A 25,479-nucleotide genomic window follows, 5' to 3' on the forward strand; every position below is an offset into this window, starting at 1 on the left:
GGGGATGGATGCCCCACATTCTGGGACGATGTCTCTCCCAGGTGGATATCTGGCTTTGGAAAGAACCGCTGTCGGTGTTAGCAGGAGGGAAGGCAAGAAGTAAGCTCAAGGTGCCCTGGGAGGAGACTGTCAGCGGGCTCTGCCACCGTGCCTTCGGCCCCCACCGTGCATGGCAGGTGTTCTAGAACCTTCCTGAGCCCTGGCTTCCCGGCTTTCAGGTGGGACCGATAGGGCCTCCCTCACAGGTGTGCAGAGGCCACGGCTCCACGGTGCTGTGTCTCCCTCCCCTCTGGGCTGTGTGCCTCAGGGCCCAGCTGTAGAGGCCCCCCAGGGAGGCAGGGCGGAGATGATTTTCCTCCCAACCCCGGAATGCAAGCACAGACATGGACCAATGGCTTTTGACTTCGGTAAAAAATAACCAAAAGGCAAGGAGTGAGGGGGTTCAAGGCCGTCCCGGGAATATCACCCAGCATTCCTGTTAGCTTCTCTAAGCGGGGAGAGCAGGGAGGGAGCCCAGCCCGCTCACTCGGGTCCTGGGTTCGGCTGCGGCGGTGGCTTTGCTGTGCGCATCATCTGTCCCTGTGCCGGCTGATCCGTGGCCTGGAGCAGCTGCTCCCCAGGGTGACGCACGGGGCGCTGGGCCCAGTGCGGGTGCCTCAGGTCCGTGCATTCGGGCTGCCATCACCTTACGTTGACCACTCGGGCTTGGTGGCTGCAGAATGCGGGCGGTGGTCCCTGGACAGCTGTGTCCCTGCCTCCCGAGAGGTCCCCTCCCTCCCCCGGTGGCCAGCCAGCCAGCTGGCAGAAGTCACTAGCAGGTAGCCTCCCGGTGCCCCTGGCAGGGCATCCCGGTGACCGGGAGGGGGTCTCAGGGCTCAGACCACAGGGGAGCAGGAAGGGGGGGCTGCATTTTCCCCTATTTCCTGAGACTGGTTCCCCACTAGGTGCTCCCCCTGCCCCCCCCCCGCCCGAGTTGGCTCAGAAGGCAGCAGGGGCTGCCAGGCCGTGGGCCCCTTGGGCAGGGGGATAGAGCAGTTTCGACTCTAACCGAGGCACTAGTCAGGGAATTCAAGAACCTGGAAGGAGGCAGCCACCTCTCCCGGGGCCAGAGACCAGCTCTGGGGCAGGTCTGTATGTATCTGAATATTCTCTGCATCACTAAGCCAAGGGGCGGGCTGGGCGGGGGGCACTGGGAGGCCTGACTCGCTTCCCGGCTTTGTCCTATGCCCCACACAGATCCTTCCTTACCCCCAGCTCAGCTTGGTGATGCCCTCTGCGGGGGGCAGGGGCTGCCCCTACTCCTGGGGCGGCCCCCTCGATGTGTGTGTGTCCCCTTTCTAGCCCCCCCATCTGTCACCAGGACACACCCCCAGCTCACCTCCCTTGCTCCGTGCCGCCATGGCTTCTAGAACATTCTGGGCCCTCCATCGGCTGTCTGGGCCTTGCTGGAACACGGGGTACTCCTCGTGCCCTGCTCTGAGCTTCACGCCCTGCTTGCATTGTGTTCACTGAACCGCGGTGTGGTATATCCAAGAGAGCAGTCATCGGGCCTCTCACGTCCGAGTTCAAGGCCCAGCCTGGGTACCAGCTGTCAGGGAGGCCTTGGGCAGGGGGTCTTAGTGTTCCTATGTGCAGAATGGGACTGTCACCCCCATATCCTAGAACGGTGGTGAGACTGAGTGAGGCCTGGTGTGTCGGGCAATGGCGTGGAGCAGGCTGGAGTGATGTCTTGGGCCCCCGCCGTGGGCTGGCCATCGTGCGGAGGGTGACAGTCCCCTGTGGATCTGGCCAAGCGTTGCATCACCTTGTCGGAGGAGCGGGAAGAGCCGGCCGGGAGAGGGCCTGGCTGGGCCGAGGCGGGGGGTTTACTCTTGTGGTTGGACGGAGCCCCCCAGCCCCAGGAGAAGTGGGCCCAGGGGCTAGCCAACCCTGGGGGACCCTGCACTTTCTGCCTGGCTCGCACCCCGGCTCCGGGAAGCCCCCCGACGTGCTCCCGGCGGCCGCAGGCCCACAGCCCTGCCTCGCAGCAGTGGGGCCCATTAGAACTGAACTCCCCTCCGCAGGCCATTCTATTTGCACACTCCAGTAGAGTGGACACCAAAGGCGTTTTCTAATGCTTCATGGGCTGCTAATTTCCCCCGTGACCTCTTTTGTTGGGGTCTGACCCCAGCCAGAGGCTCCGCGCCATGAAAGCCAGCGCCTGACACAGACCCGGGGCGCGGGGTGACAATGAGGCCTCTATCGGCTTTAATCAGGTTCCAGTTGTGTCTTAAGAACGGGGTGGGGGGATTCTGGGCGGCGCTCGAAGCCCTGGGTGGCACAATACCACAGGCCCCAGTGTCCCTCGCGGAGGCCAAGGGGGCTCCAGACGATGGCTGAAGGGCTCCTCGGGGCCACCGGGCGGGGGGCCGGGCCGGGCGGGGGGCCCTTTGTCCCAAGCGCCTCTTGAGAAGGCCCGGCCGCCCTGAATGGCCGCCCGGCCGGCCCGTGGGTATCGCCGGCCTCTGGGCATCTGGGGAGGCGGCCTCCCCCTCGGCCCCGGCCTATTCATCGCCGGCCTAATTAGGTTTTTTGTCTGTGCTCTCCTCCCCTGCAGACTGCGACTCCTACTGCAAGGCGTCCAAAGGGAAGCTGAAGATTAACATGAAAAAGTACTGCAGGAAGGACTATGGTGAGTGCCCGGCGCCCTGTCTGGGGGCCGCGTGACCGGTGGGGGTGGGGGGGCAGGTGGCCTTGGCGGCCTGCGGGTCCTGGTGTCTCGTGATCGGCCGGGGCTGGCTGGCGGGATCCCACGCCCAAGGGACTTGTCAGCTCTTCCCCCGGGCCCTCGGAGGCAAGGGGCACCAGGGGCCTTCTGAGGGGGACACGAGGGGACTGGAGGGCGTGAGGGCTGAGTTCTCTCTGTCTCGGGCAGGGGCTCCCCTGCGGCTGGGATTCCCAGCCTGGCCTCCGGCCTTCACTCTGCCCCAGGCTGGGGGCTGTGTGGCCTCAGGTTAGTCGCTTCGCCTCTCTGGTCTTGGGTGCCGTTCTCCGTGCAATGGACTTTCAACTCAAGTCTCCCTCCATGGCTCAGGGTGGGGTCCTCCAGGCGTCAGGAAAGGGGGCAGCAGCTCCGTGGGCTTAAAAGCCTCCTCCTTCCAAACGCTGACTCTGCAAAGGCTGGGGTGGGCCGGGGAATCTGCATTTTAAGTGGTTCTCTAGGTCCCGGAGGGTGCTTTGTGGCCGGCAGCTCTGGGGCTGACAGCCCTGTCCCTTGAGCCGTCAGGGCCCCTGTGCCCCTTTCTCCGTCGGAAGACCCTGTTCCCCTCCGTACGCACTTGCTGGGAACCTCCTTCCTGCCAGGCTGCCCGCCCCCCCCCCCCACCCCGGGAGGAGGCAAGGAGCCGGCTTTGTGGCGTCTGGTCCCTGAGAGTGGCTGTGCTGGCTGGAGGCCTGGGCTGGCCAGACACCACGTGATGTGGGGTCAAAGCCTGACTTGGGAGGCTGTTGGGGAGCCCGCTGGAGGAGGGGAGCCCCTCGAGGCCACCCTTGCAGCCGAGAGCCGGGGGTCACTTCAGAGCAGGGGCCTAGCGAACAGGAGCCCCAGGGGATCTGCTGGCCGTGGCGGGGAGGACCCCAGGCAGAGACCTGGGTGTCCACATGGGCAGCCGAGGCCCCTGTCACCCGGCCAAGAGGTCACCGTGGCCTGGATGGAGGCCCAGGGGTCCTGAACCCAGGCCTGGCGCCTTCCACCGTCCGGCCCTCCTCTGGACCCGTTGGGCCTGGCTCCTCCTGGCCCGCCCCGCCCCCTCCGTCACCCCCCCGCTCCCACTGATGCCGCCCGGTCCGGTTTGTTACGTGGCCCCCAGAGGTGGGTCCCCCAGCCACGGGCTTGGCAGGCCCGTCCACCCCACACCACACCGGCCTCTCCTGTCCGCCTCTCCAAACCTGCCCCCCTCTGTGTGACTGGAAGATGCCGGGGAGGAGCGAGCCCTGTGAGTTGCCTGGCGGCGGGGCGGGAAGGGAGGGAGGAAGGAGCAGAGCCGGAGGAGGACCTCTGTCTGTCCCTCTGTCCCTCCGTGACCCAGCCCGGCCTGCCGTCTGCCCGGGGCAGGCCCTGGGAACCAGACCTAAGGTGTTTCTCTTTAATAAGGACAAGGGTCCGGCCCTTTAAACATAATGAGATGCATGAGGGAACCCAGAGGAATTTGGAGAACTTATAAAACGTAATCATCGTACCCGTGTGAGTGTGTGTACGGACACAGGTGCACACGCGCACGCGCACACGCAACGTTATATCCCCAGAGCCTAGAGCCTGCCCAGGGCACCTGGCCTGCCCCTTGCTGGGGGTGTGTCTCCGGGTGGCCCCGATCCAGACCCCTGTGGGGCCGACAGCCAGTTCCCCAAAGCCCCATTTAAGTGTTTGTGCCCGCGACAGTGCAGGCACGTCCGGCTGCCGCTGGAAAAAGAAGAAACCTCGAGATGGTTGCGGGGGAAAGGGAGCGCGGCCTCAGCCCCGGTGACACGCACAAGGGAGGGATGAGGGCTCAGGCAGGGTGGCCCAAGGGTTCTGTCGCAGTTGCAGGCTTGGGGCCCGGGGTTCAAGTGGGGGCTCTGTCCACAGGCCCTGAGAGCCCGCGGCGCCCGGAACGGGGACGGCATGGTGGGCGTGCTGGGGCAGGGAGAGCTTGAGTTGGTCTGGAAGCATCTTTGGAGGATCACACCTGAGGGCTGGAGGGGGAGGGCCCAGCGGTCCTCCTGTGAGGTGCCTGCCTGCAGCCCCTGTTCGGTTCTAAAAGCAAAGAAAGGGAAAATTGGGCTTTTAAAACAGTTTCCGGAATAGCGCGTGCGTCGCACCTGGTTCTGTGGGACTCGGCCCCGTTTTGTTCTCTTGTCTTTTCCTCCGTTGAATTCAGCTCTCCCGACCCCCGATGTTCCGGGGGACCCTTGTCCCCCCTCGGCGCTCGCTGGCCCCCATCAGCAGGAGGGCTCAACACCCTCTTTTTGTCCAAGGGGACCGGACATGGTCTTTTTATGAACTTAGAGGGGCCCCAGCGGCTTGTTCAGGAGGGAGGGAGCCGCTCCCCCGCCAGGGCAGGGACCCGCAGGTGCAGCCGGAGGCCTCGCGCTGGGGCTGCGGGTGGGGGGCGGTGGTGAGGTGTCATGCTTGGGTTCGCAGGACCCTGCATCCCGTTGGGACCACAGACCCCCGGATAACGTGAGGGTGGGGGCGTCCCTCCCCAGGCCGGCGCGGGGGGGCGTGATGCACAGGGAGAGGACGAGGAGGGAGCTGGCCTGGGGGGTCTGCGGGGAGGTGAGGTGGGCAGAGCGGGCCAGGCCGAGGACTGGGGACTGGGCTTTCTGGGGGGGCTGCATCGGCCCTGCTCTGACACCCAGCAGGGAGCCAACTAGAAAATGTAACCAGTGCCCTGAATGTTCCAGAAGCTGCTGATGAGCGCCCCGGGATGGCCGCCCCTGCCAGGTGAAGGGCAGGCCCCGGGCCCCCCCCGTCTCCTGCTGGGGGTGTGGAGCTGGGTCTCCGCCGACCGGGGCAGGGGGAAGAAGGGGTGTGCGGGCGCGTCCTGCCCTGTGTTCGCTCTGGCACGTTCCCGATGAGAGGGGCCGGGGTGGGCACCAAGCAGAGCAAGGGGGACGGGGGTCAGGGGACAGCCTCAGGGCCAAGCCCCGCCACGCTTCTCGCATCCACAGAGGCCCCTAGCAGGGAAGGGGGCCCGTTCTCTTCCCGGCTGCGGGGAGGGGACAGCAGCCCCATGGTCTGGACGTGCAGACCCCCAACGTGCTGTGGGACTTGGGGCAGGAGCCTCACCAGCCTGGGCCTCGGTTTCCTGTCACATGGGGGTCTCATCCAGGGGACACGACACCCTTCTGGGTGAGACCCAATGTGCTCGGGGCAGGGGTGCGGGGTGACCCCGTGGACTGTGGTCTCCTGGCCCTCTGTTGCCCTCGAGGAGACCCTGCTGGCAAGTGGAGAGTAGGTGTGCGCGTGATTGTCTCGTGTCTGTGATGCCGGCCAGTTCCTCAGGGACACTCGCCCGGGAGGGGCCCTGCCTTGGTGTGAACGCCCCTGGTGAGTGTGCTCGTGTGACAGCGTGCGTGAGCGTGCACGGGTAGGTGTGATTGTGTGAACAGCTGCGTGTGTGCTCGTGGGTGTGCATGTGAGTGTGGGCACGTGTGTGTGGATGTGGGCCTGTGAGTGGGCTTCTGAGGAGGTGCTTGTGTGAGTGTGCTCACGTGTGGGTGTGCGAGTGTGACAGTGTGAGCACGTGCATGTGTTCCTGTGTGTGCACGTGGGTGTGTGCGTGCACGTGTGGGTGTACGTGTGAGCGTGCACACGTGCTTTGTGTGACAACAGGGATGGGTGTGCAGGTGTGAATGTGTATGCGCACAGATGCACATGCGTGTGTGCCCCTGTGTGTCTGTGCACGTCAGAGCGCGTGTGTGCTCGTGTGATAGGGAGCACACCTGTGTGTGCCTGTGTGGGCGCATGAGTGCGTGAGTGTGCCCGCTTGTGTGTTCACTACCGAGTCCGCACCACGTCGGGCAGCATCTGTCTGGAGCCCCTCCCCGTGGAGTCACGTACTGCCAGCCAGAGGAGTGAAGGCAATGAGGGCGACAGAATGACCCTGTCCCCAGGGCACTGTGGGGGGTGGGCACTAGGCTGGGGCCCGGGGAAGGTCTTAGGCCCACAGCCCTCGCTGCCGCTCCCATGACCTTCCATCTGGGCCGGGCCCCTCAGCCCCCTGCCTCTGCTCCCTCTTGTCCCTGAGCTCCTTCCGGGCCCTGTCCTCACTCACCACACCTGTGCACACACCCCCCCACACACACACATCCTGGGGCGTCCTGCTCCCTCACACACCCATCCCCAGCCGGTCCCTCTTCGCACACTCATCGAGGACCTGCTGTATGCCCCATCCTGTCTGGGTACTGAGCTTACGGATATGGAGGAGACACTGGCTTAGCCCCCAGGGAACTTATAGTCTAGGAGGGAGACAGGCACACAGTGAAGAGCGGGGCGGGGTGGACAAGCCTGAGTTCCAGAGCCTGGCTCTCCAGAGAGGGCGTGGAGGGAGGGCTTCCTGGAGGAGGGGGCCTCGGTAGCCAGGTCTCTCGGGCCAAAGCAAGGCTCCCAGGCAGCGGGAGGAAGGCCTCGGCCACAGAAGTGGAAACAGGCTGGGAAAGCAGGTGCTGGCTGCAAGGGTGTGGGGGCCAGGGAGCCTGGGGTGAGTCCCCAGTGGGCCTCGGCAGCCATGGCTACGTCCGAGCCCACTGAGAGCCGGGCCTGCTCACGCGGGCCGCCGTGGGCTCCTGGGTGCCGCCTCCAGGCTTTCCCTTCTCCCTGGGCTTCGCAAGTGGGGGGGAGACGGACAGCTCACATTCTGAAAGGTGAGATCATCTCACTTTTGCCAGTTCTTGGAAAAATGATTCGTTCCCAGAAATGTTTATTAGTCACCCCTTTTGTTGAAAGACATTTTGGCACCACCAGATGGAAAAATCAGAATGCTTTTCACGAGCCGATCTGCGTCCAGTACGCCTCCTGAGCTCCCGCAAGGATGGCGTCTGGGTGTGGCTCAAAGGGGAGACTCTGCTGGCCTCTGCGGGGAGAGACGGGGCTTGCTAGGCTGTGCGTGTGTGTGCGCACCTGCTTTTCGGGGGCCCCATGGCAGGAGCGGGCCTGGGACCTAAGTGGAACTGTCACTCACCCCAACATCCTCCCCCCCGTGCACCCAGGGACCTCCCGGGGCCTTGCCAGGCCCGGGACGGGGCACCTCACTGCCTTCCTTCCCGTCCTTGACAAATCTACACGAACACCTGTCACGGGGCACACACCCTGTCCTGCCCACGTCATGCTGAGACTCAACCAGACACGGGAGTGTGCTCTGGACTGGGGACTGCAAAGCCTGAGAGACTTCCGGGCCGCACAGCGGGGGCAGGAGGGGTCCCCGTGGTGCTGGGGTGACGTTTAGAGATGATGGAGCTGACATGGCAGACATCGCGGCTGGGACTGGGGGGGCTGGCGATGGGCATGGCCGTGTGGGGGAGGGAGGTCCCGGGCATTCCCCGAGGGGGGTGCGTTGGGGGGCGCCGCCGCTGGTGGGGATGCCCGCCGGTGATCGCGGAGCTGGTGAGGACTGCTCAGGCTGGAGATCAGATGGGGTCAGGGGAGAGGCTCCTAACTCAGGCCTCTTTTTGTCTCGCTGGCCCCAGGCACCCGGGGAGAGGGAGGACAGTCTCGGCAAACGATGGCCTCTCCCCTCTTAACACTCCGTCCCCTTCCTTTTCTTGACCTTGAGTTCAAGAGCTTTCCTGGTCAGGATCAATCCCGTTAAGCGCGGAGAGCTGGACGGGTTCTCCACTCCTGGGTCTGCAGCCCCCTGCAATCCGGGGGCTTGGGTGTGGGTGCGGGTGTTCCCCCTCCTTAGGCCGTTCCTGGGAGACGCCAGGCCCCCCCCCATTCCCCTGTAGCCCCGGGGAGCGGAACACTGAGCAGGCAGCGGCGCGTGGCATGGTGTTTCAGAGGCTCGCTGACCCTTCCCTGGGGGGGTCACCGTCCCCCTGGGGAGCCTCCGATTTCCCCAGCCAGATGTGACCTTCCTTCCTCCCCACCCCCAGAGGGCCAGCTCCATATGGAGGCCAGATGTGGGGCTGGGTCCGTGTGAGTCAGGCTGGGGTCGAGGAATTCGGGTGACCACCAGGTTGGACAGCTTGACCGGAGCGTGGAGGCTTGGAGGGGGTGGGGGCGGGGATCTGTCCAAGGTGCCTGGAGAGCTCTGCCCCTGGGGCTGGGGGCGCCGGCTGTGTCCCACACCTGTGACGGGCAGCACTTGTCCTCTCTGCCCACCGGGGGCCTGTGTCCAGGGTCACAGAGCATCTTGCTCAGCGACGCAGGGCTCAGATGGACCCTCCCCCCCCACCGTAGCGGGGATCCTGTGGGTCCTTCCTGCCCCAGGCCTGCCCCCAGTCTGTGTACACCTGCTGTGTGCAGCCCTGCCCCCAGACCCAAGGGCACCCTCTGGAGCGGGGCTGTGGGAGGAATGCCAGGGGACCAGGGACACCCTTCCGAGTGCTCGCAGGTGTCTGCTAGGTTCCCCTGGGGGAACGTGGCCGGCCAAGGAGCACCCCCAGGACTCTGGGGCTGTGGTCTGGATCCTGCTTGGTTCCTATTTCCGGGGCCTGGTGCCCTGTCTTTGGGGTTCCTTTGGGTGTGGGTTGCCTTTTAGGAGCTAGAGCCGAGTGGGGCATGCGGAGGGTGCATGAGAGGACCCGTGGCTGCTGGATGCCCCCACTCCAGGGCTCCAGCTGGGGAAGCGGGCTTGGCTGCCCTTTGAGCTCCTGCAGAGGGGCTGCCTGGAGGCCATGTCCTAAATGGGCATTGGGCTGCGGACTGTGTTTGGGGAGCTCGGACGGGCCACACCCCCACTGTGGAGTCTGCATCAATCTGTAGCCAGAAAAGCACCCGCCGCACCAGGCTTTCTGTGAGTTCTGGAGGCCACATGTCCGGGCGGTGGCCGGGGGGATAGGTACCTTGGGGGGTGATGAGGGGCCTGGTCTGAGGCCGTATTAGCGGAGGTCGATCTGCTTACCTCGTCCTCCCTCAGAGGCCAGGACCCCACTGGTGCACCAGCCTGGGGCAGCGCTCCTCCCTGGGCCTGCCCGGGGGTGCTGGGAGGCGGGCTTGGTTGTTGAGCATCTCCTGGGGCTGTGTGAGGCCATCCTCCGGGTGACAGTCTGGCAGCTCTGGCCAGACCTGCGATGGGGGGCAGGGGACAAGCCAGGCTCTTTCTGCCCCTCCTGACTGGGGTGGGGGGGGGGGCTCTGTCCCTTTGGCTCCTTTGAGGAAGAGACCAGCCCGCTGATGAGGGCGCCCCACTCCCCTACCCGAGCCTTTGGCCAAGCGGGGTGGCCAGTCCCCTGACCCCGTCTCACTCGGGAAGGGGGATGCAGGTGGCCGGGCCAGACTGGGACCGTCGCCCAGGGAACGGGGCTCATGTCTTCCCCAGAGTCTGACTCTGATTCGCAGCCCTCCCAGCATCCCCTCCTCCGAGGATCCCTGTGCAGGGAGATGGTCCCAGGTCTCACCCCTCTCCCCTCCCAGGAATGGAGCCGGAGTCCTGGGGCCTGGCTGGGAAACTGAGGCAGCCCTCACGTTGCTCTGGGTTCTGAGAGAGAGAGGCAAACCAGGATGTCTTTGCTGAGGTGGGGGGAAAGGAGGGGCCCTCAGCCGGCCCGCAGGTGGGCGTCCCTGCCTTCTTTGAGGTTTGAGGTGTGACTTTTTGGGGGTGGCAGCCCGGGGACTCCAGACGACTCCCGTGGGGGGCTGTGGCCTGCTGTGGCCATAGTGAGCCTCAGCTCGCCACCCTGCTTCGTGAGGACGGCCAAGACACCTCGTGGTGGGTGCGCGGGCCCTGCCTCCATGCCCTGCCTCGATGCCCTGTGCCCCTCCCCCAGCCGCACACTCGCTGCCCCCCTCCCCCCCGCCCCCCCCGCCCCCCCCCCCCCCCCGCCGCCCTGCCTCCGGCAGGTCAGCATCTCCGAGAACAAGACTTGGCCGGGCTCCGGGCTTTCTTACCTTCACGGGGGATGGGGAAACATGTGGTCAGGGCTGCATTTTATGAAAGCAGCTGCAGCTCATGACACACTTTCTATACCGGGAGATTTATGGGGCTGCATGGTTTTAATGGTTTCTGTGGGGTTAGTGTCCTCCCCCATTCGTCCTGGCCGCTGTCTCCGAGACAGATGGGTGACAAGCCTTCCCCGGCCGGACCGGCCCAACAGGAAGGTATGGCTGGGCGGGCGGCTGGGCGCGGGGTAGGGGGGAGGCCAGGGGCTGGCCACCAGGCCTGCTTGGGAGGGGCAGCTGCTGGGAAGCCCCTGGGGGCCCACCCTGAGCGGCCCATAAATCCAGGAGACCTCCAGGCGGCAGGAAGCCTCCCCGCGGAGGTGTCCCAGGGCTCAAGGCTTGTGGGAAGAGGAAGATGGTTGGCAGCCCCTCTCCCCTCGGGCGGGTGCCAGGGCCCCTCCCCCACGGCCCCTCCCCCAGGGCCCCGGCCCAGCAGGTTGTCCTCAGGCTGAGCCAGCAGATGAATAAGCAACAACTGTATACACTTCTTGTGTTAGAGACAAGCTCCCAGGCCGGGAGCTTTGATGCCAGTAGGGGGTCCCCAAAACCTACCAGCAGGGACATAAGTCAGCTTGGAGCTACTTCCTGTCAGGAACTGTCCCCAGAGGTGGCTGTGCCAGGTCCTCTGAGGGCCCAGAGCTGACAGGCTCTGAGTCTCTTGGATCGGGGCTGGAGCTGGGGACGGACGGAGGCTCGGAATGAACTGAACGGGGGGCTCCCCTGTTCAGGGGCGAGAACAGGGCTGTCTTCTGTGGGCCAGCAGGTCCCCCTGTGGAGGAACCCAAGCACGGGACCCGGAGCTTCCCACTTTTTAGGGTGCCTTGGTGACCTGAGGGTCTCCCCGCATTGGGACCCGTAGAGGCTGAGGCTCCCTGGAAGGAGGGCGAGGTCTGTTCCCATAGGACACAGGGGGCCTTACGCACCCAGCCGCTGAGAGGGCACCCCCCCACCCCCCCGGTGCCGGCCAGAGGCACCCAGTCTACCCTGGGCCTGCCTTCCGAGTCCACCGCCCAACTCGGGCACAGGCCCTTCTTGCTGACTGGCTTCTGCGGGCCTGGCCCTCGGTCGGCCTCTCCCCCGCTCGGAGTCACAGCCAGACCTGCAGTCATGGTCCCCGCCAGCCCTGCCGCAAGCCAGAATTAGAAGAGAAGTCGGTTGCCACAGCCCTGTGCCGGGGGCTGCTAAGTCCTTCCCGTGAACCCCAGAACTGCTAAGGGGGGGCTGCCCCGCCCTGTCTGCAGCCTTGCCGACCAGAGCTGGCCGCAGATGCTGGGGACTCCCGGGCTGGCCTGGCCCCTAGGATGTGGACCGCAGCGGCCAGCTCCTTGCTCCCTGGAGCCCATGAGCCCTCTCCATGCCTTTCCTCGGGCATCTGCCCCGTTCTGCAGAAGTGCTGCCCCTGCGGCTCTGCTCAGCGACGCCCACGGGGGTGCTGACCTCACCCATCTTACCTCGTGAGTTCCAGGTCCCCCCTCAATGCCTGCTTTTGTGCGGAGCGCGGGACCCCCAGCCCCGGGCATGCTTGCAGCCCGAGCCCTCAGCATAAGGGTGCGCGTTCACGGTGTGGACCCTGAGATGTGGCTGTTTACCGCTGAGAGCGGGGCCACTTTGTCTCCCCAGCCCGGCCACTGCACCAGATGGGGACCCCCTGGCTCTGTGCTGGGACCCTCTGCCTGCAGGCCGGTCTCCACACGCCCCTTCCTGTCCCATGTAGTCTCCGTCCGCCTTTCTGAGGGTCACCTCCCTCATTTCTGAAGATGGGATGGGGGAATCCTTACTGGGCCCCCAGTCTGCCCTCCTGAAGGTTAAGCTAGGACATGGGTGCGCAGATGGGGGTGTTGCTGAGGCTCGTTGGCGGGGTGTTGAGTGTTGTGTGGGTGTAGGGGCACGCCCGCAGGGACCGTGGTGCTCGGATGGGCAGAGCTGCCTGGGCCCGGCGTGCCTGTTGGGCGATGCCACGGGCCCCCCCCCCAGGGGACCCCAGCCGTCCCAGACTCACGGCGCTGTGGCAGGCGCGCTCCTGAGCGTGCAGAGTGGGTCTGCCTGAGGTCACCGTTTCAATGTGTATTTTCAATATTTTCAGCGGCATGTGCACGGCAGGGACTTGGCCCGCGCACTGTGTGTGCAGCTCATACTTGGTGGGCTGTGTAATGCGCGGACGCGTTGCCAAGGGCAGCGGAACTGTGGATTTTTTCCAGCATAATCACATGAACCCCACCGCCACCCTCCCCTGCCCCTGCCCCTGCGCCCGCCCGTGCTGTCCGGCTCCAAGGCCCGGGAGCGGCTGGGGTGGAGAGAGGACAGGGACCATTGCTTTGTCTCCGTGGACTGGTGTCCGTCGCTTTTGGCCCCTGGATTCTCGGGGACAGCAGGGTGTTCAGGGACTGGGTACCCCTTTGGGCTGTGTCCTCAGTGTTGAGTAGAGCCCCTCCAGGCCTACTGGCAGGGCCTGGGGAAGTGGGGTGGGGGAGGAGGAGGGCTGCTTTGGATGCCCTGCCTGGTGTTCCAGAACATTCCTTCAGGGGAGGGAAACTCCAGACCCCGGGAAGGTGAGGAGGGGGTCTCTCCCGTCCTCTTGCTCTGTGAAGAGCCAGAGAGTAAGAAGGGCCGGCCCAGGGCCTGACCAGTTCAGGCTAGCACGCCCTGGCTGCCTCCCAGCCTGGCTGGCCCACGTCATCGGGGCTGCCCTCCCGCCCAGCTCGGGGCCAACACCTAAGGTCCCGAGCCCCCAGCTCCAACTGTACGAGTTTGCTCGGGCTGCCAGAACCAAGCACCGCAGGCCAGGGGCTGGAACAACAGAAGTTTATTGTCTCGGGTTCCGGAGGCCGTGAGTCCGAGACGGAGGTGTCCGCACGCGGCTTCTCCAGAGGCCCCCCCTCCTCGGTTTGCGGGTGGCTGCTGCTTGCTGTGCCCTCACGGGGACACCAGTCCCCCTCATCCTTTCCTCTGAACTTCACAACCTCCGTAATGACCCTCCGGACACGAGCACATCCTCAGGTCTGGGGGGTTGGCACTTCTTCCTGGGACATCTGGGGCCGGGAGACATGGCTCAGCCTGTCACACCACAAGAAGCTCAGCGCCTGGTCACAGCCACGTTCCCCAGTGGCCTTCTGCAGCATCTTTGCGGGGCCACCCCCTGCCCACCCCGGCTAGCAGGCATGGGGGAGGGCACCGTGGCTGGGCCGGGGGGTCGGGGGTCCCACCCAGGGAAACAGTGGCATCCTGATGGGGCCTCATTCTGCATTCAGCTCAGTCCCGAGGAGAGGAAACCGGGGTTCTCAGGGACGCCGGCTCCCCCGTCGCTTAGCCGAGGGGCACTCAGTTGCCACGGTGACCTCCGTGTGCACAAACACACGGCCCAGCCACTTCTGCACGCTGGAGAGAGCTCCCCACCCCACCTCAGAGTTCACACTGAGTGTTGAGTCCCTTGGTGACAAAAACATGGAAACGGTTGCCATGGCAGCCATTCTTTGGAGCCCTCAGACTGGAGTGCAAAGTTCAGGATGCCCAGGAATGGCTGAAATGAAATATGGGAAAATCTGCCATGTCCCTCACCCCAGAAGGACGAGCTGGAGGGTGGCAGACGCGCCCCTGGGCCCCACCGTCCCTGAACCTCGCCGGCATCCTGGGCCAAGTGTGGGGACAGAAGGGGGAGCAGGAAGGGCCCCAGCGACCTTAAGAGAGGCTGGCCGGCATGGGCGGCTGGGCCGTAAGCGGGCAGGTGAGGACCGCTTGGCATGCCTGGGGACATGTCCTCGCAGCTGTGGGAGCCACTGAGCTGGCCCACGGCTCGGTTCCTTCAGGTGTAATCTGGAGACGAGCTGCTGCTGCTTTTCCAGGAGGACCCCGTCCACTCATCCGCCAGGGCACTCCTGAGCCTGGGCCGGGGGGAAGGTGCAGGGGGTGGCGGTGGGCTCAGCAAGGGCAGCATGCCCTGTTCTGACCATGGCTCATGACCGGGTTTTCCTTGCCCCAACTGGGCCGCACGGGGCTCTGCCAACCCAAGATGCGCTAGCTGCACAGGTCTGCACTCAAGAGTTGTTTGGGAAACCAACCCACACGCATATAACGATTTGTAGACTGAAGGCTCTGAAAAGTCCTGCAGTTAAGGAAACCTCTTGACTTTAACTCAATTTCACAAACATTATTTAAGCAAAGCTCCCCATCTTTTTCTTTAAAAGGCATTTCTCCCGACTTTAAATATCTTTCTTAATACCCTGCAGAAATGACATTAACATTTACTAGGGCACTGATTCTCAAAGTGTGTTCCGTGGAGTAGCAGCAGCTCCACCTGGGAACTGGTGAGAGGGGGACTCCAGACCTGTTGAATCAGAAATTCTGGGGTGAGGCCCAGCAGTGTCTGTTTAACAAGCCCTTTGGGGCATTCCGATGCAGGCTCCAGTGGTAGAACCCCTGTACCAAGGGACGTTTCAGTTGAGAATTAGGAGGCGAATGGCCTGGGGAATTGGAGAGGGTCGGGAGGGAGCACCCTACAAGGAGCCTAGACGCTGTGAGGGGACCATGGCCACCTGGCAGAGCAGGTTCACGGTACCCTGCACCTGGCACTGAGAGCCCATCATGGTTTTCTGAGACTGGGTCAAGAGCAAGGTTGTGTGTCTGGAGGTGTCATGAGGCTTGATGTTAAGTGCTTGGAGCCTTTGGAAATGCGGTGGCAGGAAGTAGGGGCCGGCGGGGGGTGCACTTCGGCATCACCCACGCATACCCCAGTGGGGCACCCTGTGCCGTCCCTTCCCAGCTGTGTCTTGTCCATCAGACTGGCTGACCTGTCCTCAGTTCCAAGAGGGCCCACCTGATCGCAGGAATGGGGGTGGGGGTGGGCAGGCGGCACTCCTTGGCCCTGGGGTCCCACTCTCCTGCCTGTGCTTCCTTGCAGCGGTCCAGATCCACATCCTGAAGGCGGACAAGGCAGGGGACTGGTGGAAGTTCACGGTGAACATCATCTCCGTGTACAAGCAGGGCACGAGCCGCATCCGCCGTGGTGACCAGAGCCTGTGGATCCGCTCACGGGACATCGCCTGCAAGTGTCCCAAAATCAAGCCCCTCAAGAAGTACCTGCTGCTAGGCAACGCGGAGGACTCGCCCGACCAGAGCGGCATCGTGGCGGACAAGAGCAGCCTGGTGATCCAGTGGCGGGACACGTGGGCGAGGCGGCTGCGCAAGTTCCAGCAGCGCGAGAAGAAGGGCAAGTGCAAGAAGGCCTAGCGCGGAGGCCGCGGCGCCAGGCGGGCAGGCAGGGCGGGGCGTGGGGCCAAGCGGGCTTTCCCGGCGGTGGGGGGCGTGGGGGAGCGGGCAGGGGCGGGGCTGCAGGGCGGGGCCTTGGGCCGTGGCCCCGCCCCAGCCTCCCCTCCCCCTCCCGCTGCGGGCGCCCGGGGCGGGAGAGATGAGGACGAGACTTAGCTACCTCACGGGCTCCTTCCAGAGCAGCGGCGCGCTGTCCGGGCGGAGCAGGCCTGACCCGGCGTGGGGGTTGGGAGGCACAAGGGGCCGGGGTGGGGGGCGCAGAGCTGCGCAGGTGGGGCCACCCCCTCGGCGCCGGCCGGTTCTGGAGAGGGGGACGTGAGAACTGTGAACCCCGGGGCAGGAGGCGCTGAGCGAGACGCCCCACCTCCCCCCACCCAGACCCTCCTTTGTCTGGGGATACCCACAGGGACCCCAGGCTGCGACAACTTGGGTCCCATCTGGCCCTTGGGGGTCCGGAGCAGTCCCCAGGGGGCCCGTGGCCTCTGCTGCCACCTGTCGAGTTGGTCCTGGGGGGTGGGGTTCTTGGGGCAGGGTGGGGATTCCCGTTGGTGGAGCCAGAGGACCACGATCCGGGGTTGGCGCCTGTCCTCGGCCGGGTGCAGGATGGGTGCTAGCCCATGCCCAGGGCAGTGGGCCCAAGGACACCCCCGAAGAGCCCCAGCCGGGTGGTCACCGCCTCACGCTGGAGCTGCCTGTTGGAGGAGGCATTGCGAAGGCAAAACCTCCCAGAGAGTTTCCTTTCTGGAAACTTGGAACCAGCCCCTTTATGACATTTTCCAGGGAAGGGGGAAGGGGCCATGACACTATTTGTGTAATGAAGTCAGCTCCTGGGAAGGGCCTGGGGCATGGAATGCAGGTTTGCACAGGCAGCTGGGCCAGGCTGGGGGAAGGGGTTTGCCCGGGAGGGCCAGGGTTTATGGGCTCAGCAAGGTCCCAGGGTACCCGAGCCTCAGGCAGGCAGTGGCCGGGACAACCAGGTTCCTGTGGGCCAAGGAAGCCATGACCACTTCCTGTTGCTGCCCTCACTCCTGCGTCCTTCGGGAAAGGGACAGAGACTTCTGGACCAAGCATGCCCGCTACTGCCACCCCTGCCCTGGGGCTCCCCCTACAGCTGCGCAACACCTCGCCTGCTCCTTTCCAGCTACCCCTTCTTTGTGGAGGCCTTCCGTGCCCCCTGGTGTGGCCAGGCCCCCTTTCCAAAGCTTTCTGGAGACACTGTCCCCAAACAGGCGGCCCCAGACCTTTGGCCCCTTGGCTCTCCACACACAGGGCCCATCACCGGGGCCTGGGGCCTTCTGCTGCCCTGCCTCGGAGCTCTCTGCACTGCCCAGGGGCCTCTGGCCCAGTCCTCACACCCGGCACACTGAATTAGAGGCCTGGCTCTGCTCTCAGTCAGGAAATTGGTTTCATTTTCCCTGCCGGAGCTCGGTGGCTCGCAAGGGTCAGACCAAGTATGAAGCTCGGCCCCTCGTGGTCTGGCTTCCCTCCGCCTCCCCCGCTTCGGCCCACAGCTCGGCTGTCTTACTGAGCACCTGCTCTGTGCCAGGCACTTTACCCACGTGACCTTACCTAAGCCTCATGACGACCCGGACACAGGGATTCTCAGCCCACTTCTGCCAGCGAGGACACTGCTCAAGGTCACAGGCAAGTAAGAGGCAGAGCTGGGTTCAGACTCCAGAGCCGGGCCACACTGCCCCTCACCGCACACTGCCCTGTAGCCCACCCACCCCCTCGGTTCGCACGGCTGGGTCGCCGCTGAGACATTGGCCCCGGTTACTGCATCTAGCTTGGGTTAAGAGAAGTCAGGGTGGGGATGGGGACAGGGTCGGGGGCTGGGCACAACATCTTAAGAGGTGGCAGAAAGAGTGGGTGAGGCAGGGCGTAAACTTGCCACAGGTCCAAGAAGGCAGGCCTTGGCTAATCCTGAAACGTCGTAGAAAGGACATTTGGCTGCCTGGGGGTGTTTGGAGGGCTTCCAGAACAGACTGGGAGAGATGCCTAAGGGGGCAGGGAGAAGACAGCACCGTCCTGGGAAGGAATATCCAGGCCCACGGCTGGGTGCACGGGGACCCCACCAAGCAGCCAGCCCTCCTCTGCCCCAGGCCTGGGAGGTTTGTGAGCGCCATGAGCATCTCTGAGGCCTCCCTAACTGCTGGGCTCCCTTCTTGAAAGGGCCTGCTCTCATTTCTGCTCACACTTGCCTGGCTTCTTCACTCTCCCTAGAAAGGCTGTGCCCTCCTGGGCCGGAGTGTCACCCCACGTCCCCTGAGGGGCTGGCACTGGTGGTCTCCGAGGCCCCCTCGCCTCTCGCTTTAAATTCCACCAGTCTCCCCCTCGGCTCAGCACCCCGAGGGTGCAGGCTCTCCCACCCCCCACCCCCCTACCCCGTGGCCGGGCCCCAGAGCAGCCGGTGGGGGGGTGAGGACCCTGGCAGGAGAGTTCAGTCATCCCAGCCTGCCTCGCCCACCTTGAGGACCCAGCCCTCCGCTCCTCGGAGTCCAGCCACCAAGTTCAGCAGCGAGGGCCCATCCCGGGGAAAGCACCCTCTTCCAGCCCGCCCCCCTCCCTGGGAGGAGACGGAAGGAGGAACGGAGGCGTTCCGGTTTGTACAGTTAGGATCGGATGTAAAACGGAGCTAGCTTTTGATTTTGAAGAGTGTATTAACCAGAGTTGTGATATGTAGGTGTCTGAGAAAAACATACCAGATTAGTTTTTAAAAATGAAAACAGAATGCCCACCTGTCCTTTTTCTCACCTGCTGGGTGGTCTGGAGCCCCCGACAGCAACGTGCCTGCTTGACTGACAAACAGTAACACTAAAGATTATGGGGTAGAAGAGAGGGAAAAGGTGAGGGGCTGCCCCAGGTGCCCAGAGATGGGAAGGGAGGGACCCCCGTGGTACAAGCCAGGGGGACTGGGGACCTCTCCAAGGCCCCTCATGTCCCCTGTCTCCATAGTAGCACGCAGGAATTGGGTACAGACTTCCTCGGGTGTGGCCCAGAATGGAATGAAACTGAAAAATGTCAGGGTCTCAACACGTAAAGGAAGTCCCCTACACCCCCGAGAGAGCGAGACCGACAAACGGACGGACGAACTAGACTCATGGCTGGGGTCACTGGGCCACGGTTCATGGCCACAGCCACGCCTTACCCCAGGGGTATCCAAATGCGTACTCGTGGGGCCTGGCCCCCTGGCCCAAACCAAGCCAGCCCCATTCCCACGGCATCACACCTCTCTTCCCCCTGCTCCCAAAGGCACTTCCGTCCCCCCTCCCCCCAGCTCCCTCCTGCGTTTCTGAGTTCTGTTCACTCAGAATTGTAAATGTTTAGTTGTGACCATGACATATTGTTTGGGTCAGTGTTTCTTTCCAATGCATACTAATATATTATGGTTATTATATATGAATATATTTAATGACATGGAAAAAGTTGTGGATTTTTTTTGTTTGTTGTTTTTTTTTTTTGGGTTAGAGTTGTAATGGACCCAGATGGAACTTGTAACGTGGGCCCCACAGGATAGAACTAAGTTCAGATATCATTTAAATAAACTCTTGTACACTGTTCACTGTCTCCTCGTCTTTCCTGGTGGCCTGAGCATGCCGTGGGGCGAGGAGAGGGAGTCTTCCGGCGGCTCTTCAGGAGTATCGTTTCTGCTCTCAGAACTACCCAGTGACCGAGCCCTAACGACCCCAGAGAGACAGGAACGGGGTCACTCTGCTTGCAGAGTTCTAGGGTTTGCTGGCTCTGACTGGGACTTGGAGCAAAAAGCCTCCCGGATGGGACTGTGTATTTTTCAGTCCCCCAGAAACCGCCGCTGGGATCCATCCCTGCCACTCCCCCGGGCTCTAGGTCAGCAAAAAGAGGTGTCCTCGCACACCCTTGAACTTCCCCTCCTGATTCAGACCCGCAAGTAGTCTTTGCCTTTCACAGAATCCGTGTCTTCTTCTCAAAGCCAAGAAGAGACTCCAGAGGAAAGACAGCGGGGTTGGGGAAACTGGGAGTGGGTTTCACGCCACGGCTGAAGGTGCAGGGCAGGCACCCAGGAGCTGAGCTAACTGGGTTCCTGGGAGGCTATATTTAAACCTCCCAATGGTTGCGCTTTCTTTAATAATTCAGTCATTAGAAACCCGTTGTGTTGCCATGCAGCGCAGGGGAGGGGGGGATCGTCACCAGGAAGCTATAACTTCTGCACCCACCTGTTTTGAAGACAGGTCTCGGCGGCGGGCCTAGGCTGGCCCTGGAAGGCCTGGAAAGCCCTTACTTACTACCTTGAGGCTTGGAGCGGTGACGGAGATCCCTTGACCTTCTCCTCTGGAAGAACCCGGGCCAGCCCAGCTGCCGCGGGGGTCCGGCTCTGAGAGATGCGGGCTGTGTTCTCGGAACCAGGGGTGAAAGCCGAGTCAGGCGTGATCTCCGGTGTCCTCATCCGCTCAGGAGTGAGTCCCCCGCTGGGGTGGCCGTGTCTGGACATGCCGAGGAGAGAGGAAGCCCCAGGGTTGGGGGGGTGGGTGGGGGGGGAGATCTGTGGACTGAAGACCCGCCACGTCACTAGGGCTAAGAGGCGTGTGCCACACACTCACCTTGGGTCATCCGGGGTCAGGGATCCAGTTCTCAAGGATTTTCAGGATGAGGCTGTCTCTGCTGTCTCTGCCTGAGGGCCCCGCCATAGCCAGGCACCATGTGCAGCCCCAGCCCTGACCATGTGCAGCCCCAGCCCCCAGGCCAGAATGAAGCTCCCCGTTGGTCAGAGACAACATGAGAGCATGGTCTGTAAAACACAACCTGCCTTCGACAACCTTGTGTTCTCGCTGGGGAGGGGACACGCTGCCACTTGTCAAAGTCAGTGCAGGAAGGGAGCCCCAGACGCTGCTAAGGGCTGGCCCCGGAGGGCCGACAAACCCACAGAGACGGCCGCTGGTGCCCAAGGAAGCTGAGCGACTCCATCTAGGACTCCGGGTTCAAAGCCCAGACCCTCAGGGCCGGGGACATGTCCTGGGGTCTGCCCGACTTTCCGGGAGGCGAGGCCCCCGCCTTTGTAAAGCCACCCCTCCTCCGGAGTCGGGGTGCCGGGACTGCCTGCAGAGACGCCCTGGGTTTCAGATTTTGTTGAACAGACATCTCTTTCCGCGCTCTCTTAAGACTAAATAAAGACAGAGAAGGCGCGTGCCAAGAGAAATGAGGAGGCAAGGACGGACAGAGCCAGGGAGACACACGGTATATGGGTAGATGAGCTCACTGCTGGGAAGGGGTAAGTGCTTGGGATTGGCACGTGGTTGGAAGGAAGTCTGAAAATGGATGAAGCAATTAGGGGAGAAATACCACCATTTAACTTAAGCGGGGCTAGGCTGGAAAACCCAACAGATAAAAGGAGATCCATGGTCTGAGCACAGAGGTCTCAGGGTAACCCCGAAGCTGAAGATGCGGGGAGTAAGGGATCTAACAGGCTGGGGCTGGCCTGGCAGACCAGGAGGGAGCAGCCACAGGCCGGCTGGTTGGTCTCCATGAGCAGCCGCTCTAGAAGCACAGGGGCCTGTGGGAATTCCCCAGCAGCCCCGTGGACGGACAGGACGCTGCTGGGGCCCCACGGACCCTGATGGACGCACAGCGGACGCACAGCGTCCTGGGGCTGATGAAGACCAAGGTTTACAGTTATTAATAATAACGAAATTTCAACAGAACGTAAGTACCAGTCGTAAGCAGGTGGCTGGACTTCTTTATATGGTATCCAGCCTTTAAATGCTTATCATTCACAGTCAGGTAAGTTAAACAATACTTACGCTGTTATTTTAATATGGTTTATCTTCACAGAAAAAGGCCCTATGTTGCCTCTCTTCTCTGTGCTTAGGGTGAGGTCCTAACCACTCACACGGCTGATGCAGAGCACTGTGGGCCCCTGAAACCCCTCTGAGGCTTGGCAGTGGGGAGACCAGGCCTTAACGGGTTCACGTTCCAAACCAGCTGGAAAATGCCCCCGTTAACGTCAGCCACGTTAACTCCGGGGTGGGTCTCGACACAACAGATCCTCAAATGGGGCGCATCCCAGCCAGGTGCCCTTCCCTTTGGAGAGGTGGGTGTTTCCCGTGGGAAACTTAGCCCCGAGGAAGCGAAGAAAAGGGGGGATCCTTCCTGCACGGCACCACCCCGGGGCTCAGATGGCGGGTCCTCACGGCCGAACCAGATGGCATTTCGCCGCCTCCCCTGTCTGCAGGTCCAGAGAAGTGAAGTCACTTGTCTAGGGCACCCAGCTAGCAGCGCTGGGGCCGGGCCCGGAGCCCACTCCGTCAAAAGAACAGAAGCCGCTGTGTGCAGACATCGGCTCAGTGTTTGGCTTGAAAAGGCCTTTCCGTGTGACTGAGCCAGGACGCCGTGGCTCTGGTTCAAAGACGCCCCACAAGTTGCCGGGGCTCCGTGCTGAGCAAGTCAAGAGGAGGTGAGAAAGTCAAACAGACCTTCAGTGCTGCCTCCCATGAGCCCCAAGGTGGGGGGGGCTCCACGGAGACGCTGTTTATGCGGATTCGGGGGTTTCGCACAACAAGGCTGGAAGGCCGGCTCTGTGGATTCTTGATCGTCCTTTGGGTGATCCATTAGCAACCACCTGCCTCCCCCCTTCCTGACAAGGAACACGCATCCTGGGGCGCCTTACTGTCCGAGAGCCCTTGGCCCCTGTCTGTGCGGCCTCTCTCCTTCGAGAACACACCCATGTCGAGACAAGCCCGCTTCGGGTTCTCATCTCAGCGTCCCAGTCCAGGTCCCTGACAGCGTGGCTCCTGTTCACTGCGGCTGCCGCTCCCCAAGGCCTAGCCTCGCTCTGGTGTGTGTGTGCCGCCCCCCGAGGCCAGCAGGGAGTAGGATCCAAGAGTGCACAGTAGAATCCCGGGGCTCCGATGTGGAGACCGTCCGACCCGATGGGTTTCCTCTTGGGTCAGCGGTCACATAGCTGGCCGGGGTGTGGCTGTCCCGGGGGTTGTGCCCCACCTAGCTTGGGCTCTCTGCCTTCTGGCCACGTCCTGGGGCCCTCACCCGGTCAGTGAGCAGTGAGCAGAGGAAATGGGTTCACTTCTGGACAGAACGTTCCACAGCCGCTGTGAGGGCTCCCAGAGTCCCCCTCTCCTCTGTCAGAGCCTGCCGTGGCTGTCCCCAGGGCTGTCCCCCCGGCTCGGGGTCTGCAGTGAGGCCGGTCCCATGAGGGATAAGCAGCAGGAGCAAGACACCCACGACCGGGACGGACCCAGGCCATTTGGGTCTAGGTGGTTGGGGGCGCAGCACTATCCCGTCAGTTCCGGCTGTCACTAGGCAGGGTGCAGGGACCAGGCAGGCCAGGTCCAGGGCTGGAGGCCTCGCGGAGGACAGGCAGGCGTGTCACGGCCGCGTGCATACACCAGGGGCAAGCGGGACCACTCAGGTGGAGTGGGGGCCGATGGGAGCTTAAGTGAGCCCATACTATCAGAGAAGAGCTGCCGGGAGGAGGGTCACCCCCCTTTCTGCACGATGTATGGCTTATCATCAAGCCTCTGACTGAGCGCCAGGCCTCTGGACTCAGGTCCTCCCGGCACATGCCTGTCTTTGGTCTTGGGGCCCAAGGACGCACTGCACCGGGTGGTGCTGCGACTCTCCCCGTGTCCGTCTCTGCCCACGGAGACCCCAGGATTCCCCTCCCACGGGGCCACTCTCTCCTTTTTCCTCAGTGAAACCTGGGGCTTAGGGAAGGGCCCCATCACCAACCCTAATTCTCTCCCCCTCCGCCAGGGAGAGCAAGAGCCCGGCCAGCAGGCCACCCTGCTCTCTCGTCACCCAGAACAGATGGCATCTTTCAACCTGGAACTCCCCGAAGCTCCCGCGGGCCGGGGGTCCTCAGGACGCCCACCGCACCACTCGGCCCCGGCCCTCGCGCGCACGCGCACATGCAGCGCCCTCCACTCTCACACACGGGGTGCTCGCAGCCTGCGGAGGAGCCGAATAAAGGCCCTGCCCTCCTGACGTCACAGTCACACCCCTCTGGATCCCAACGGGTGCCTCCCAGCCCGATAACGTCCCATGCCTCCCCACCCCTACCCTACTCCCCAGACCCGGTCTGGGGGCTCGGAGCCCGGTCACTGAGGAAAGCAGCGGGGGCTGCTGCTGGGTCTGAAGGCAGTTCCCAAAGTAGAGCCCCCAGATGTCCCGGCGTCATGGCAGCAAGCCCGGGAGTGCGGACTTGGGGGGGGGGAGGGGGGCGGGGCGACAGGTGCGCACTCACACACGCGCCCCTCCTCCCCGTGGGGACGCATGGGCCGCGGCTGTTCACTCACCGTCTCCCTCGCGGGCACACGACTTCCCCAAGCAGACGGACGCCTAGTACGCTGCGGGGTGGCCGGAACCCCCACGCAGCCATAGGGCACGGTCACTTGGGCCTGGCACCCAAACGACCAACGCCGGAAGCGAACGGGTCGCACGGGGCCTGCGGCGCTGGAGCCTCCCCACTACGGGCCCATCGACGCAACGCGCAGCCGCAATTCAGAGCTTTGGGGTGTGGGGGGGGCCTTTATCGACGCAACGCGCAGCCGCAGTTGAGAGCTTTGGGGGCGTTTATTGAGAGCGGGTTCAGGTACCACCTGGGTGCTGGGCTTCTCTGCGGCGCTGGCAGGCATCCTAGCTGGTGCGCCCCTTACTGCCACTAGTTGGTGGGCCAGACGGCCACGACCACGATCGCCACCAGCAGTAGCAAAATCACCATGATCATCCCTGGAAAAGACAAGCACGAGAGACGGCTTCAGTGATTCATGCTGGAAGGGCATGATGCAGCCTGTGACCTACCTTCGCGGGGGACGGGGGAATGCGGCTCTGCTTTCGGCTTGCACTGATGAAACACCGAGAAAGCAAAGGACTTTAGGGTCTCCAGGGAAAGGTTAAATTTAGAATCCATTGTCTCCACTGGCTACATGGCTTTGCCGTCTTGAACCCAAGATGCTTAGGTCACACATTGGCAAAAGCATCCAATGGAGGGCTGCCTGGGTGGCTCAGTGGGTTAAGTGTCTGCCTTCAGTTCAGGTCATGATCTGGGGGACCTGAGCCAGCCCAAGGTTCCTCAAGGGTCAGGCTCCCTGTTCAGCGAGGAGCCTGCTTCTCCCTCTTCCTCTGGCCTTCCCCACCATTCGTGCTTTCTTGCTCTCTCACAAAAATAAAATCTTAAAAAATTTAAAAAATAGATATCCAATGGAGGGATTCCTGCAAAGTCAGCACTGGAAAAACATCTGCTCTCTCAAGGGTCTCTTGAGTTACTGAAGCCCCCAGAGGGAAGCAAGGAGCACATGAGATAAAGCAAGTGAACGTGTCTAGGAAGTAACAGGTGACTCAAATGTGTAGGATCGCGTGGTTCTGTGGCCCCCAGACTGAGAAGCTGTTTCCAGAAAGGCCGGTCCCAGGAGTTCAACTCCCGACGCTCTTTGCAGGAAGCCCCCTCAGCACATTATGGATCTTATTAACTAGATACCCACTGGCCACACAGGGCTCCTTACATTTCAATGAATTAAAATCAAATATAGTAGCTCAGTTTCTCGGTTCCACTAACCACATCTCAAGTGCTCAAGGGTCCTGTGTGGCCAACAGCTACCACGTCGGACAGA

The 25,479-nt window shown here is 62.9% G+C and overlaps 2 protein-coding genes across 10 annotated transcripts in view; one reads left to right on the forward strand and one right to left on the reverse strand.

The window, feature by feature from the left end:
* The window catches only part of NTN1 (netrin 1), a 62,935-nt gene extending 47,008 nt beyond the window's left edge, over nucleotides 1-15,927 (forward strand). The window contains exons 5-6 of the mRNA XM_080826700.1: nucleotides 2,597-2,671; nucleotides 15,513-15,927. Coding sequence (XP_080682826.1) covers nucleotides 2,597-2,671; nucleotides 15,513-15,841 — 404 coding nt within the window. The 3' untranslated portion in view covers nucleotides 15,842-15,927. The remainder of the gene's footprint in view (nucleotides 1-2,596; nucleotides 2,672-15,512) is intronic.
* An 8,496-nt stretch (nucleotides 15,928-24,423) lies between these two features.
* The window catches only part of STX8 (syntaxin 8), a 244,322-nt gene continuing 243,266 nt past the window's right edge, over nucleotides 24,424-25,479 (reverse strand). For all 9 annotated transcript variants that reach the window (XM_080826392.1, XM_080826393.1, XM_080826394.1 and 6 more), the window contains one exon: nucleotides 24,424-24,598. In XM_080826392.1, coding sequence (XP_080682518.1) covers nucleotides 24,531-24,598 — 68 coding nt within the window. In that variant the 3' untranslated portion in view covers nucleotides 24,424-24,530. The remainder of the gene's footprint in view (nucleotides 24,599-25,479) is intronic.

This window comes from Martes martes, assembly GCF_963455335.1.
Source record: "Martes martes genome assembly, chromosome: 16".
Taxonomy (NCBI): Eukaryota; Metazoa; Chordata; class Mammalia; order Carnivora; family Mustelidae; genus Martes; species Martes martes.